The sequence below is a fragment of the Macaca nemestrina genome, unplaced genomic scaffold, assembly GCF_043159975.1.
Source record: "Macaca nemestrina isolate mMacNem1 unplaced genomic scaffold, mMacNem.hap1 Scaffold_87, whole genome shotgun sequence".
Taxonomy (NCBI): Eukaryota; Metazoa; Chordata; class Mammalia; order Primates; family Cercopithecidae; genus Macaca; species Macaca nemestrina.
The window spans coordinates 9,738-26,617 of record NW_027257878.1 but is presented as its reverse complement, the minus strand read 5'-3'; the positions used below and the strand labels follow the sequence as shown (position 1 = coordinate 26,617).

The window sequence follows — 16,880 nt, the reverse complement described above, 5'->3', positions numbered from 1 at the left end:
CTTCTCTTTTGTCAGGTCCCTGGTTATAAGTTTGCACCCATAACTTAAAAAGAAAAAAAAAAAAAACTCAGATAAAAAATCGGTGTTTGGCTGACAATATTTCAATTATCTTGGGGCCTTGGGTCAAATGATGGCAAAACAGGAAACTGAACGCTGTTATTCAGGAAACTACCTTCCAGCGCCGTCTACCCTCCCAGGCTGTCACCTTATGGTTGTTTGTCTGCTAGATGATTAACAAAACTCTTCTGAAAACCTAGGTGTACAGAACAGACAAGAAGTCAGCTCGGGTTGAGGGGAAGCAGGATAAGACCCCCTTCCCCGCAGGATGGTGGAAGAGGAGGAACCTTCAGCACCTGGGTTTTCAGGATGCTGGATCTCTGAGAGCATCTCTCACAGCTCAAGTACAGCCAGACCCTCCTCTGACACAGCCTGTTCAGGCGAAGGTGGGCACCTGCCCTAGAGACCCACAGCCCTGTGCGGGGCTCAGCTGGAGCTGAACTTGCCTCCCTTGGTAAGCGTCAGGGCCAGGGGTGGGGAGAGGAGAGAAGCAGCAGGCCTGAGGGCCACTGTGGAAACTCCATGCCACGCTAACTCTCGTCTGATGTGCTCCGGCCAAAGCCACGCTTCTCGGAGGGAGTTTCCCTTCACACATGCGGAAATCATCAACATCTAGTCTCCCCACAGAACAAATCCTTCCCTAGGAGGCAGACGCTTGGCTGTAACACGGGGTAATGAGGGGCGCGCCTTCGTGCCCACTCTGTAGTGTTTCCTGTTACCTATTTTACCTTAAGCTACAAATGATTCCCGTTTACACGGGACACAGTGACACAGACAGCAAAACACATGAGATTCAGTGTGATCCCACACCCGTCACTGCTGACCTCAAGTGCTTTGTTCGTTTTGCTTCTAGAGTTTGTATTCTCTCCCCGGGTTCCAGGCCTGTGGATTCAACCAACCATAGATCAACATATTTTTTAATGTGTTTGTACTAAGCATTCAGACTTTATTATTCATTAAACAACTACTCGCATGGTATGTCCATGGTATAGCTGTTACGAGCAACCCTGACATGACTGTCTGCAGGAGGATGTGCATATGTCATATGCAAACACGATGCCATTTTATTGCAGGGACCTCAACGCCCAAAGACCTTGGATTCCATAGGCAGTCCTGCAGCCCACCCCCATGGGCACTGTGGAATGGCTATAATAGAAAATATGGAGGTTTTAAACAGTTATGTACTAAATCTAATCTTTTGTTAAGAAATTAATGTGTATCACTTGTATTATTTGGAAGTCCTTCCTGGCCCAGAGACTTGACATGTTCTTATCTTTTTGTCCACGGATCTAGCCATTCCAGTAAGCTTGTTGAACACAAATCAATTTTACAATTAAATTCTTACAAGAATCACACTCAATCTGTAAGCTGCTTTGGTTTTTAAAGTGAAATAACCAATAGTTTTGCCAACCTGCTATATCATAGAATAACAGGATAAAGCAGCCCCATGGCATGCAAAAACATGGGGTTTCAAAGCTAACCAGTATAAAACACGTTACAAACCCCTAAATATGAAAACGTTTTACACCAAAACAGATATTCCAGAAAAAAACAGGATGTTCAAAAAAGCCCTTTGCAGAAAAGCACTTTCCCCTTCATTTTTCACACGGTTTCCTGAAGCTTGTGTTTGGTGATGACCATGAACCAGAAGTAGCGTCCGCTGCAACTACTGTTACAGCAACACAGAATATTAAGGGAAAAAAAAAAAAAAAAAGGCCGAGCGCGGTGGCTCAAGCCTGTAATCCCAGCACTTTGGGGGGCCAAGACGGGCGGATCACGAGGTCAGGAGATCGAGACCATCCTGGCTAACACGGTGAAACCCCATCTCTACTAAAAAAAAAAAAAAAAACCTAACCGGGCGAGGTGGCGGGCGCCTGTAGTCCCAGCTACTCGGGAGACTGAGGCAGGAGAATGGCGTAAACCCAGGAGGCGGAGCTTGCAGTGAGCTGAGATCCGGCCACTGCACCCCAGCCTGGGCGACAGAGCGAGACTCCCTCTCAAAAAAAAAAAAAAAAAAAAAAAGGACACAGCATATTTCCTACTGATGAGAACAGGTAGAGTGTTATAAAATGAGTGTGTCCTAAAGTCAACAATGTTCAAATTCTAGGTCTCCCACAGACACTAGATGGTAACCGCCAAAGCTTATGTACCTGGCAACGTTCAAGGAGACCAAGTTCAGAGCTGTCACAATGCAGCACCATCCTCACGCGATTATCTCAGGCAGGTTTGAGGGCAAGTGTCCCCGTCACAGTGGGAAAGCTGCCCAGCCCAGCACTTCCTGAGATCACAGACCTTCGCCTTCCCACGTCTTCAATAGTTCCTTTACACCGGGAACCACACAACAAAACCTAAAACACTTCCTCAAATCTCAAGACAGTCTTTAGAGCTCTTTTCCTTGCCCCTTCTCTTATTGAAAAAGCTTATTTTGTAAGCAACCTGTAGTGCTTACCAGAGCTGGGGCGGGAGGAGAGCTAGTGTTTGGTAGACCGAGTTTCAAGCGTGGGGAGACCAGAAAGTTCTGGAGATGGATGGCGGTGATCGCAGCACGACAGTGTGAACACACTTAATGCCACAAAACCATACAGTTAAAAATAGAGTGCTGTGTAACTTTACCACAATCAAAAAACTGAGAAAAGTCATCTATAATTACTGTCTCCAATATCTTCCATCCTGTAAGTTACATTTGCTTTCGGAAATCCTCAGAGCAATCATGAAAAACTAATACCCTGTCGTCTCTGAAACGCAAAGTCGTTCAAGGGCTTTGGTTATAGGAAAGTAGCTGGAAAGCAAAGCGTCCGTTAGGCACAGCAGCCGTGATAGGACAAACACACGGTAGGAAGGTGGTGGTCATGCTACACACAGATGGGAAGGGTGTGGGGAGCCACAACACCCGATGCTTGGGAGGCACCTGGGCAGGAGCTGAGAATGTACCAAACACGTTCGATCATGCAACATTCACGGACCCCGAGTCCAGCCACCACCGCTGACATCCACTGTGGCTGGGGTGTCCTCCCAGCCTGTGATGGCTCGCTCCTTCGGTTAACTGCCTTGAATCTACTGGTTCCTCTCCTCATGGGCCTCTTTCCTGTCGTCTTCCTGTCATTTTTCTGTCAGCAAACACATTTCCTGTCATTTTCCTGAACTGACATGACATTTCCTGTCATTTTCCTGAACTGACATGACATTTCCTGTCATTTTCCTGAACTGACATGACATTTCCTGTCATTTTCCTGTCAGCAAGCACATGCGTCCAGCCTGACCTTGCTGATGTGCTCCAGCGGCCCTGGACTCGAGCCGCACTGTTCCATCAGTGTGGCATTCGCGAGTTACCTCCTGGGAAATGCCAGGTGATGGTAACATCAACCAGGAGGCACAGCTGAGAAGCAGAACGCATGGTGCGGTGCCCAGAACGTCACGTCCTTGAACAGACGCTCCGTATCTTCTCCTCTCCTGCCAGAGCTTCACTGTAGGAAGGCGGCCATTCTTCCAGTGCTGCTACTTCCAACACCGGGGAAAGCAAGCTTCAGAAATGAACGGTGTCAAAGAGGGAGGACCCACCAGCAGGGCTACCGGCAGCCAGACAACCGCAGCCCCAGCATTCCCCAGCCACCATGACTGACAGCCCAGGCTCCAGAAATGCACGGCTTCAACCTTAGGAGTAAAAACCCTCCCAATCCAACTATTATTTTCAACAATGGGATTGAGGAATGAGGTGTTCTAACCCTGCCTCTCTCGACAGCACAGATCATCAGATCCCAGTTCTTATAGGATTGGGGAGTGGGGTGGGGTGGGGTGGTTCCTAACCCTGCCCGCCTTCATAGAAAAGAACTTGGATATGATGACCTGTGCTAGATTAGCACTTTGCTTCTGCCATATGCAGTCATCCTCAGCACCAGGAAAAGTCAGAATCGTTGAGTGATGACACCAATACCAACACACGCCGTTCTGCGGCTCTGGTAACTGGCTGCACAGATACAACCCGATAGTGGTGAGGTCTAAAGACATCACCAGTCTTCCCAAGGATTGTGTTCCTGAATATTTTGCGTTTGGAATAACGGTCTTCTTTGCCAGGGCTGAGCCATGCTTCCCTCTCGCCTGTCCTCTGCCTTCACCAGCTTCGTGTGCGCTTCTGGACAAGTGTTTGTGCAGGCGCTATCACTTATTTCCACAGCGAGAATATACACAGACACCACACAGAAATGGGCAACCCCGTTAGGAGCTGTGCAGGGAGATCTAACTCATCCCATGTGCCAAATTCCTGTTGCCATGGAAATTAAACTAACTAAACTAACGTTGCTATGATCTCATCTCTTACTGTACCACTAAAGATCATCCGGGTAAGAGGAATGTGCCTCTGCATAGCATTCAGCTCACATTTACATGTCGGTTTTTCCTGAATATGGTTATGTGAGATAGAAATCAGTAAGATGGGGTGTAACATACAGTATAGGATCGTTGTGTCTCCTAGCCTCAAACACTTCAAGATCCTCAGAAAATGAAGTTTAACGCTGGGGACGTGAGTTACATAGTAACTTGTTTTGGATACTATCATATCAACACCAAATAACTTCTTGAATTCCTTTTTAAATTGAAAAGCAATTTACAAAGCACAAAAGCCCCAATATTAAAGAATACAATTCAGTCTTTTTAGCATATTCTAAAAGCTGCACATCAACCACTAGTATGTAATTCCGGGACTTTTTCACCACAGGCCAAAGAAACCTTGAACCCATTAAGAGTCAGCACCTGGCTCCTTCCTTCTACCAGCCCCTGGCAATCACCAGCCAACTTCCTTTTCTCTGGATTTGCACATTCTGGACACCTGTTGTGAGGAGAATCGTACAGTGCATGACCTTTGGTGTGACCTTCGGTGCTGACATCTTTCACGTCTAAGGTGAGTGGAATCTCAGTGAGTGACCGGTTGACAGACACCTGGACTGTTTCTACTACTATGAATAATGCTGCTGTGAAGATTCAGGCATGACATACTTTTTGGAAAAATGTTTTCAGTTTTCTTGAGCATATGGCTAGGAGTGAAATTGCTGGGTCGTACGGTGATTTCATGCTTTTCTGAGGAACTGTCGGACTTTTCCAAATCAACTGCACCATTTTACTTCCCCTCCCACTAGCAATATATCAAGATTTCAGTTTTCCCCAATTCACCAACGTGTCACTGTCCAATACTGGGGTTTTACCCACCCATCACGGTGGTTGTGAAGTGTTATTTCACGGTGGTTTTGATTTCCATTTCTAAGATGACGAATTCTGCTAAACATCTCATGTGCTTTTTAAGGCATTTATATGTCTTTCTTTGGAGAGTGTCTATTCAAATCCTTTGTCCATTTTTAAATTGGATTTTTATTAAGAGTTTTTGAATATATTCTTGATATCAGGTCCTTATCGTGATAATGTATCCTGTTCTGTGGGTTGTCATTTTACTTTAATAGTATCCTCTGAATTGAACATTTTTAATTTTGATACCGTCTTTTTCCCTTCAGTTGCTTGTTATAGCTTTAGACGTCTCAGCCAAGGAAACATTGCCTAATCCAACCTAACAGTTTCTCCAGGATTCTCCCCTAAAGGTGTTATGAGCTGAACTGTCCCCCTCCCCCAAGATTCCATGTTAAAGTCACAACCCCGGAAACCCAAAATGTCACTGTATTTACATACAGGGCCTTTAACTTGGCAATTTAGGTCCCATAAGATCTTAAAAGTAGGGCCTGATCCAGTATGACTGGTGTTCTTTTAAGAGAATTTAGACACAGTCCTCAGTGCTGCATACACGTAAGAGAAACCTGTGAGGACACAGAGAAGAAGCTGTCTACACAGCATGGGGTGAGGCCCCAGAGAATCCAACCCTGCCCGCACCTTGATCCCAGGCTTCCAGTCTCCAGAAAAAAGGAAATAAGATGCTATTGTCTAAGTCGCACGGTCTGTGGTGTCCGTTATGGTACCCAGCAGACTGACAGAATGGGTCTCAGTCAGCTCCTTACATTGGAACCATGTTGAGCTTTGCGTGTAGGGTGAGGAAGGGTCCAGTCCATCCTTTTCTATGTGGATACCCCAGTTGTCCCAGCACCATTGAGTTGTGAAAGGAAAAAAGTAAAGCAACCCTTGCTGTCCTCTCTCCATCAACAGATTAGAAGATACACTGAAGAATCATGGACAATTTTGTCGGTTTAAGCCAGTGGTTTTCAAACTTTTGGGTCTCAGGAACCCTTTGCACTTTATTAAAGAGCACAAAAAAGCTTTCTCATCAGGCCGGGAGTGGTGGCTGCTCATGCCTGTAATCCCAGCACTTTGGGAGGCAGAGACAGGTGGATCACTTGAGGTCAGGAGTTCGAGACCGGCCTGGCCAACATGGTGAAACACCGTCTCTACTAAAATACAAAAATTAGCCTGGCATGGTGCTGAACACCTGTAGTACCAGCTACTAGGGAGGCTGAGGCAGGAGAATCGCTTGAACTCAGGAGGCAGAGGTTGAAGTGAGCTGAGGTCACACCACCGCACTCCGGCCTGCGTGGCAGAGCAAGACTCCGTCTCAAAAAAAAAAAAAAAAAAAAAAAAAAAAAAAAGAACATAATTTAGTTTCTTTTACAAGGATAAAGTCATTACATCTTAACACAGTCTTAAAGAAGAAACCATTTTCCAAAATAAGCAGCAGCGTGGCAACAGTTTGTGCTACTGTGAAAACACCTAACATCTCTGCACCTCAGACAGCAGGATTCTCATGCCTGCATCTGCGTTCAGTGGGCTGCAGAGCCATGGCTGAAGTTTATGAAGAAAGTCCGACCCCCTACTGATATACAATTAGGAAGCAGTATTTTCATTGTGTTTTCAGATCATTTTAGGTATTCTCTGCTGCCAAATGTAACAAGTGGCACTTCCGTACAGGCTGTCTGCAACACAGAGTCTGTGCTCTGGTCGACGGGCCTTTCTGCCCCAATTCCTTCTAAGTCGACTGGTCGGTCTTGCACTTGAATGGCTTTTACCAGCACACGATTTTGTAATCACACATTGGTTAGAAAATACTGGTTCAGAGTTATGAGCGGCTTCCACATTATATGTCCCCCCAAAAAAAAAACAAAACAAAACAAACAAAACAAAAAAAAAAAACCCCACGTCAGTATCACCATTGGTCACATGAGAAAGTGGTGGACACAAGATTTTTATGTTTTAATATTCACTGGAAAGCTCAAATGTCTATCATTGGGAAAAATGTAAGGTACTTTCCTTGAGATGAAAGTCATTTTGTTCATTTTTCAGGCCACACCTGCAAATACCTCCATCTGAAGTGGCATCTTTTGTAAGTCATTCTTTATATAAAGGCGGCCGTTAGTGGAAGAAGTGGTTCTGCAGGTTCATAGTTCAGAGGCACCAGTGCTCTCCCAAGAGATAACCATAAAATCCACAGAAGACGCACCTGTGCACACTTCCTGTTTCTCACTCAGAACATTCCAGAAGGAACCCTGAATCCCAATGCCACAGCGGGACTGAAGTTTGCTCTCACCCACACAATAAACCCAGGGAGCTCCCCCAGCCCCCACCCCGAGGCCACAGCCTTGGTCCTCTATCTGGTCTAGGGGGGCTCCTGCAGCTCCAGCCTAACAGGGAACAGAAGGCACCCACATGTCACAAAGCCCTCCCAAGGCCCAGCGAGCACTTCTGCTTATGTGCCAGCCAAGTGCGTTTGACAATTCTACAGCCAGCTGTACGGCAGGTAGCGAGGTACCCAGCAAATACTCAGGGCTCACGTTACTAAGGAAGGTGCACAGCGAGGTACCCAGCAAGTACTCAAGGCTCACGTTATGGAGGAGGAAACCAGGCAGATAGTGAGGTACCCAGCAGGGTTCACGTTACTCAGGAGGAAAGGAGGGTAGAGACAAGGGGGCTGGAACAGTCTGTCATAAGCTTTAGCATTTACAAGGCTCGCTGAAGATTATCTGATTTGATCGTCACAACAGCTCACAAGATAGGCAGAGGCAAGACTATTTTCACTTCATAAAAAGAGATCCCGAGAACTGATGATGACCACGTGCTCTTCCCACAGGCTCCCAGAAATCCTCCTCAAATCATCTCTCAGTTGTATACATGTGATAATATCTCAGTCACGTCCCCTCTCTGCAGGGGAATTTTACTGCCGCCCTGCTGTTCCTTCGCACCCCTGCCCTCTCCTGCATTTCAGCCATGCCCACCATCCATGGGGAGTCTGCACCACCCCACCCCCGCTGCTGCTGATGGCTTGGGTCACGCTTACCTTTCATTTCCACCTACAGGGACCTGTTCTTCCTTCAAATGCAGCTCAAACTCACTCATTGTGTGAAGCCTTTCTGTCATGTGTAAAATCAGTCTGTGGAATGCTTCATTTAGGAGGTGCTTATGTTGCCTCATTGGCTGTGATCAGGACCAAATTCTGAGCAAACCAGGTGGTCCCCTCTCCCCATCTCTGCTCCAGTGCACTTAAAACAAGGATTCCTGGAAGCATCTTTTTAGTCCAATTCATGCATGAGTCTGCCCCACACACTGCAGAAAAGCCCTGGTGGTCGGTGGTCAGGGCTCAGGGCCCCCCAGGTAGGTAAGGAGAGCTTAGTGCCCTCTCTGGAGTTGTCGCTCAGAGACCCACGGCTGGAAGGGAAGAAACTTGCATCCTGTGAAACATCTAGGCCCCGAGACCCACACTCAGGAGTGGAAAACGGGGAAGGAGCCTTGAACAGACCCTCGGGAGGGCAGACAGTGGGAGCCACGGAGGCCACCAGGAAGGAGGGAGGCAGGCAGTGAGGCCACAGGTGATGTGGCCGGGAGGGAGGTGTTGTGACCAGAGGTGAGGTGGTGGGCGGATGACACGGCGTGGTTTGGGGAGGAGATGTGGCCAGGGGCAATGTGGCCAGGGAAGAAGACACAGCTGGAAGGAAGTGACAAGAGGGGTCTCCAGGCCCCAGACTGTGCCTGATTTATAGATGACATTTTACTTAAGATGTTATATCTAACTTTAAAGAAAAGTAGCAATTTCGACCATTGTGTACATTTAAAGCACGGTACAAATTGAGCACATTTCCCAAACCAAAGAACCGGGCATTGAAGAAAAAATTCATTTAAGATCAGAAATAAAGAGATCCTACAGCTCTTCCAGTCCAATCCCCACCCTAACGTGAATGGGGGGAAAAGGAAGTAGATTCTAGTCAGTCAGCATTAAAGGCAAAACCGATCCACTTTACTTTCTAGACAGAAAACAAGAAGCTCATCAAGGAATCCCTACAAACAGTAGCTTTAGTAGTTCCCGAAATGCAAAATTCACCTACAAAGTAAATCATCTGCTAAGTGTGTATAGAGTAATTTTTTTCATTATTGCCTTCCTCATCTGCAGGGGTTTTTTAGACCTTGTTTCCCCTTAATTGCCTCCAACACCCAGGAAATTTAAACCCCACAAGTAAACTGTGTCTCGATTCATGCCCAGCGTCCTTTGGAGCAGACAGTCCGTTGCTCTAAGACGTTCTTGTCACCTAAGCACCGAGTACAGCCTGAGAACGCACAACACGCACTCACACAAACTCAGACAGTCAACAGGTGAGATACGGCACATGAGGAGGAAGACAAGATAAATGAGCTTCACTGACACCCCAGATCCGACAAGAAATGACACACGCAGCCTGCTCTGGTGCAGGTGACTCCTGGAAAACAGCCAAGGACAGCATTTGGAGAAGCAGCACCGCAGGCCAGGAGGGTCTGGGGGCTTAAGAAGGGAGGGGCGCCCCGACCAGGTACTGGGGGATTCAGAAGGGAGGGGCTCCCCGACCAGGTGGCTGGGGGATTCAGAAGGGAGGGGTGCCCCGACCAGGTGCTGGGGCTTCAGAGGGGATTGGTGCCCCGATCACTTCCTGGGGGCTTCAGAGGCAAGGGGTACCCTGACCACGTGCTGGGACTTCAGACGAGAAGGCACCCCGACCGGGTCCTGGGGGCAGCAGGACAAGCCCAGGGTTCCGTCGTCACTTTTCACTCCCTACTCCCGAATCTCGCCCTGAAGTTGCAGCCAGTCCAGGTATTCATTTACCCATAAAATTAAGTATCTGTGAGTAACACAAGTCACTAATCCACACAGATCTGAGTCTACAGATACCTCCCAGAGACGCCACCATCCCTTCTGGTAGAAGAACAGCCCAGGGGCCCACGCTGCTAGGAAGGGAGACTGTCTCCAGCCTGACGCTGCAGAGTCCTCAACACAAAGTCTACCTTCTGGAACCATGCCGTCTCCTACAGAGGCAACTAGGGGCATGTAGGGTTTTTTAAAATCTTTTTTTTTTTCTTGAGACAGAGTCTCCCTCTGTCACCCAGGCTGGAGTGCAGTGGCTCGATCTCGGCTTGCTGCAACCTCTGCCTCTCGAGTTCAAGTGATTCTTCTGCCTCGGCCTCCCGAGTAGCTGGGATTACAGGCGCCTGTCACCGCGCCTGACTATTTTATTTATATTTTTAAGTACAGATGGGATTTCACCTTGTTGGCCAGGCTGGTCTTGAACACCTGACCTCACATGATCCACCCGCCTCGACCTCCCAAACTGCTGGGAATACACGCATGAGCCACGGTGCCCGGCCCATATAGCTATTTAAATTTGACTAAAATTAAATAAAATTAGAAGTTCTCATTTACACTTCAAGCATTCAGTTACCCACAGGTGGCCACTGACCAGAGGCTGGTAGAGATGTCACACTCCACACTGCAGAAGGATCTAGGGACGAAATGGCTCTAAGATCATCTCAGAATCTTTATGTTGAAGCTACTGAAGTTTTACTCTGATTATTATAGACATCAGCATTCTCCCACTTAAAAATGTCAGTGCTATTGCAATGATCAGATCTGTGACTTCCCATCAGCTCTTCTCTTCCTGGATAGATAACTGTAGAGCATCTGCACTCTGCCTCCACACTAAGGGATAGTAGAAGGCTCCGTGTAAAATCAGGGGGAGAAAAAAAAATGAATCCCTAGTCCGCCTTCCCCCCTACGATTTTGTGAAACTCCTCTTAATATGCACAATAACTGCCAGAGTTGCAATAAAGAAGCATCCCTTGACCAGGAAGCAGCAGGGAAGCAAGAGGAGGGAGATGCAAAGACCCTCCGTTCCCTCTGGGACCCCAGGCCCAGCCAGGACTGAGAAGGGCCGCACAGCCCGGCAGACCCGCACACCTGATGCGAACCATACACACGGCTTCCCTGGGCCTCGGTCCCCTGCTCTGCCCTCACTGGCCACTGTGGCTCTGGGTAGAGGCAGCTCCCTGAGCCCCAACACCCACAGCCAGTCCCCTCCTTGCAGGTCTCAGCTGTGCTCCCACTGCCTCCCTGAGGCTTCTCATCATCCGCGTACCGTGTCCACTCTACCCCACAGCCCTTGCTACCGCCCACCCCACCACGGAGCCTAGCACACAGCAGGTGCCCAAGACGCCCCAGTGGGCGGGCATGCCAGGGTAGGGCTTGGAGTTCCAAGGGCCTCGTCCCGCATCACACCACAAACGCCACGGAGGCTGTGGAAGGGGTCCAGGTTTCAGGCCTGTACTCAGCTTCTCCTGGCCCCCGAGGCCAAGAACCTAGCAAGGGAGCGCAGCCGGAAGCAGGGTCCCAAACCCCCTTCATGCTCCTCAAGAGGAAGGGGGCTTCAGGGCACAACCCCACGAGCGTCTTCCTCCTGCCAGGCTGCCTGTCACAGCCCCGACACCTTCACAGCAGGGAAACCCACTCCTGTGAGGAGAAAACCACCAAGTACAACAGGAGCCACGTCCCCCGCAGCGTCTGCTGAGCCCAATAGCGACAGCAGCAGCCGGGCCCCCACTCAGCACACACAGACTCCGAACCCGCCACGCACACCACAAGGCCGACCATCTTGAAGCTCAGCTTCCACTCGTCAGGGCCCTCCTTCCAGGAGAGCTCGGCATGTCTATCTTCCCTGGGCTCACAGAAAGGAGTGGGACCCAACCCCGAGTGTGCACAAAGTTAAGCTCCCACTAGCTGTGCAGACAACCTCCCTAGCCCTGGACTGAGAAGGGGCCAAGCGCAAACAGCCATATTTTGCCCGCACAGGTACGGAATTCAGTCAGCTCTCTCAATGAAGTCATGACAGGTCAACTCCAGGCTCCTCAGTGCTCTGGGGTTCACCTCGGGCCACTGCACCTTTGAAACGTGGCTGTGGACTCCTCTAGGGTGCTCACTTTCACGGCCCATTTCATTCAGACACTGCAGGCCCCTACCGTGGTGTCAATACCCAGGACACCCCTGCTGGCATCCTCTGAGATGCTGCTGCAGCTGCTGTGATCTGAGAACAGCCATGCACAGGCATCAAAGGGAGGACTTCTCAAGTCTCCTCCAGGGGCAGTGACTACAGCTTTGAAAGACGTTGCACTGAATCCTGGGTGAGCCTGGCTTGGTCCGCAATCTAATCCGGGTTGCTGGGGAGACACACTCTGTTGTAATTGACAGAGGCTGTGGGTGGCAGCTCTACCAAGACTGATAATTGCAACTAGTCTGAGATTTACTATCCATACTTTCTATTTGATGTTTCAAAGGAAAGCATCGTGAAGTTCCAGTAGCAAGGAATTTTCTACAATCTATCACATTAAGATACAGCAGAAATGTAGCTAAAATGTTCATAGGGTCTATGCAGAGGAAGAGATGGGTCTATTTCAGGAAAAGTGCTTGCTGGCTTTTTAGAAACATAGTGAAATCCCTGACAAGTAAAAGGTTGTTTATACTTTTTCTTTGGAACAGAGGGAAAGTTCTTTCTTATTATTTGAATACATTAACTATATTTAAGTGTTCTGGTAGACTGAGTATTAAATATTCAAAAGGAAGTAATTCTGTTCGGTCTATTTCATTCTTTAAATGTAGCTTTCAAAAACTGACAAATACCTGGCCGGGTGCAGTGGCTCACGCCTGTAATCCCAGCACTTTGGGAGGCCGAGGCTGGTGGATCACGAGGTCAGGAGATTGAGACCATCCTGGCTAACACGGTGAAGCCCTGACTCTACTAAAAACGCAAAAAAATTAGCCTGGTGTGTTGGCGGACACCTGTGGCCCCAGCTACTCGAGAGACTGAGGCAGGAGAATGGCGTGAACCTGGGAGGTGGAGCTTGCACTGAGCCGAGATCACACCACTGCACTCCAGCCTGGGCGACAGAGCAAGACTCCATCTCAAAAAAGAAAAAATAAATAAAAAGTGGAAAACACCCCATATCTGCCCTGGCTCCGGCCATCTCCATGGAGTGGACAGAGCTTGAGAAAAGCTCACTGTGGAGGCGTAGAAGGCCAGGCCGGGCCTGGCCGGGCCGGGCCTTTGCTCAGCAGATGAGCAAGAGGGTCAGCCACCCTAGTGAAGAAGCCCATGTTTGCTATGTTACTGATGATACCCACATAAATTTCTATTTGCCTCCCACACAGACCTGGGATCTATGTTTGAGCAAGCGACTCATACCAACAGTCCCTCCATGCCATCATTTCCCTGACCTCCCCCAGAAAAGCCAGGCCAGGCAGCGTCCCCACACGGGCACTGGGGCCCAGGAAGATCCTGGTCCTGCCCCTCTTCTCTCTCGTCCCTGCAGCACCCTGGCTTGCTGTGGAAGCCCAGCAGTGATGGCTGAACCCACGTTCACCTGGGGCATTCAGAAGAAGCCTCTGTGCAGAAATCAACTGGGAAGGAGGGCTGTGTGTGCTGGTGCTGGCAGGTCACTCCAATGGATTTGCAGAACTCAGTTTTCAACACAGGTGCGCCACCAAGTCCCTCAAGCCCTTTGTGAGCCTAGAGCCACAGAGCCATTTGCGGCATTCTCACAATCTCTAACAACCCTGCACAGAGGCCCTGTTTTTCCAAAGGACCATAAAATTTTCCGTGTAGACAAAGTTTGACATAATGAAATAAAGTGAAGTCACCACTTCTATTTTCTATTAATCCATTCATTCAAACAAGTATCTCTTGAGTATGTGCATCGAATACTGTGGAATTAGGATTTAGTCCATGCCTTCAAGAAATATACATCACAGAAGAAAAGGTATAGCTTGTAACTAACAGTGCTGAACAGGCAAGAAATAAACATCATAGAAGGAAAGGTAGAGCTTGTAACTAACGCGTCATAGAAGGAAAGGTGTAGCTTATAACTAACAGTGGTGAACAGGACAGAATTTCACAGGCTCATCAGGAGCCACCGAGGAGGAAGCCATGATTCACATCCACCTGCAGTAGATAAATGTTTCCCGGATAAAGTAACTTTTCTACAGTGATATCTGCTCCTTATTGTTTAATCCTGCTCGATAGGGTATTAAATTACCACTTTATGTGCTGCTTATATAAAATACATCATTGTCAGGGGAGGTTATAAAATAATACTTCACACAAGCTTGGGCTGTGAATGGTGTGAGGCAATGGGACGATGTGTTCCCGTGTTCTCGAGACGCAGAAGGGTCAAGACCCTGCTTCCCTTCTCCTCCCCACCGCCCTGTTCCCAGATGAGGGGTGGAGGCAATGCCGCCGGGCAGTCCTAGAGCTGGCTCCAGGGCCAGGACAGCACGCCCAGACTCTCTGTGCCCCATGTGACAAATACAGACTGTGGGGCAATCACCAATTTACCTGGCAGTGGGGAGAGTCCTTCGTCAAAAGCCTGTGCTTCCAGGAGCCAGGACAAAGCAGGAGCCCCTAGGAAAACAGTTCCGGGTGCTCCTGAAACCTGGGCAGAGTCACAGTCTGGCAGAAAGCACCAGTGATGCAGGTGTGCCCAAGACTGGGAGGATGGCCAGATGCCTGGAGACCAGACCGGCCTGCAGGAGATGACCACCTCTCTCTGGCTCATTAGAGACAGACAGTCTGGGCTTCACTTTTGTATGTGGAGTCTCACAGTACAGAAATGTCACACAGAGATTAGACTTCGTATACCCCATAATTTTTAAATTTAAAAAACACAATTATTTCAACTAATTCTAAATCCAACAAAGAAAAATAAATAAGTATATAAACGCATACATCCAAAATGTAAGCCACAATCTCTTTACCCATAGGAGACCCAAAATTTAGTTTACCTTTTCTTCAGTATTATCACTTTTTTTTTTAAGCCATTACTGAGGTGTCTCCTCACCGCCCCATGAGGAGGTTCATGGGCTCTTCAGGGCTGTTTGCTGTTTCATCGTTTTTTAGATTTAAGGGCAGGATCATTTTCCCACACTTGCTTGCTTCCCTGATCACCAATTTTTCACAAGGACATCATTGTGCCTCAGAAAACCTAGTAACTGAACTTCATTAAAAGTGAAAACAATAAGGACATGTTGGCTGCTATGACAGCATCCTCAGTCACCGAATCTCCCTGGGGGACCCGACACACCCCCAAACTCCTTGGAACTCCAGCATGCAGGTATCGCTGTGGCGGACAGGACTGACCTACCCTGGGGAGGCATGAAAGCAAAGAGAAGAGAAAGCAGGTGACTCATTTAGGAAACTTCGGTGATTCTCTCGAGTCACGTTTCTCAAGGTGTCAGGGGAGAGCCACATGCAGGGAACCTCCTTGGCCTGGCAGGTGGCAGACTCCTGGGACCCTCCTCAGACACGTTAATCAGAGAATCTAAAGGCGGGTAGACTCTGAAAAGTATCTGTAAAGGAAGGACTTAGCTCTGCTGTGACCCCACTACACATGGGGTCACGCAGGATGCTGCTTCCGGCGTCCAGTCTCCATTTCACTCTCCTGGGAGGAACACCCGTCAAGTCACAGAGCACGGTCTTCAGCGAACACCTTCCTGCGCGACCTCCACTGTCTCCCAGCCCTGCAGGAGTAGCCGCCGAGTAGGGGAAACAAGTCTTTGCTCCTGACCCGGCCACCTTGACGCTGGGCATAAGACCAGCACTGCTACGTCTCTGGGGAAAGGAGCGGCCCTGGGCAGGAATGCACTTGGCAGCCCCGGGGAGTGGCCAGGTGTGGACGACCAGGCCTCTGCCCGCAGACACGTCAGCACGGCATCCTGGAGCAGAACTTCCAGCCCAGCTGAGCCTACAGATGGCTGCAGCCCTGGACAGCATCTTCACAGTGACCCGGGGGACTGGGCCAGAGCCGCTCAGCAGGGCTGCCCTGAATTTCCAACCTGAAAAAGCTGTACAGTCGTACGTGTATGTTGCCTTAAGCCCCTAGGTTTTGGGGTCACTTGTCACACAGCGACAGACAGTGGATGTGCACGGACTCCCAAGGCCACGATGGCCTCTGCCGGCCTCACCCGGGCTGTCTCATCTGTTCCCGTGACATCACGTTTCTCAGAGCCAAAGGCTGCCAGGGCCCCCTCTTTTCTTCACGACGTCGTTACAAGCTCACGATACAAACTGAAAATACCCAATATGTAAAATACAACGTATGACGCAATACAGGGTGAACGCGCAGGCACATACACAGGCGAAACAGGTGCATGCGCGAAACAGGTGTATGAACACAGGAACAGGTGTACATGCATGAAAGAGGTGAACGTGTGAAGGTGCACACGCGTCAAACACGTGTGCATATACACATGAAAGCACCAGACATTAAGGGCTGTCTTTGGGAGCCTGGTTTTTAGACATCTCCCTCACCCTTTTACATCTGCACGATCACAAACACAGCACACCACAGTACTGAGGGGAAGCCCCAGCTTCTCATGGGGGCACATGAGGCTTTTTATTTATGCCACAGGTTGCATCACTACATCCTAGAACTGCAAGGCCCCCCACTGCCAGGACTGAGTCAGGTACACCCTGTGCTCCAAGGACCAGGCCGCCTGCCAGCCCATACGGACCTGCCCCTCAGATGGTGCAGCTGCTTCTATAACAGAGGCTCAGCCCTAC

The 16,880-nt window shown here is 49.0% G+C and overlaps 1 protein-coding gene across 3 annotated transcripts in view; it reads left to right on the top strand.

Annotated features, from left to right (window-relative positions):
- Window positions 1-16,565, top strand: part of LOC139361655 (disco-interacting protein 2 homolog C-like) — a 230,607-nt gene extending 214,042 nt beyond the window's left edge. The window contains exons 6-7 of one of the 3 annotated variants that reach the window (XM_071090417.1): window positions 4,769-4,951; window positions 12,926-16,565. In XM_071090417.1, coding sequence (XP_070946518.1) covers window positions 4,769-4,950 — 182 coding nt within the window. In that variant the 3' untranslated portion in view covers window position 4,951; window positions 12,926-16,565. Of the gene's footprint in view, window positions 1-3,294; window positions 3,453-4,768; window positions 4,952-7,323; window positions 10,327-12,925 lie in introns of those variants that run through there. The other 2 variants (XM_071090416.1, XM_071090419.1) reach the window with 2 other exon arrangements.
- The last annotated feature ends 315 nt before the right edge of the window (window positions 16,566-16,880 follow it).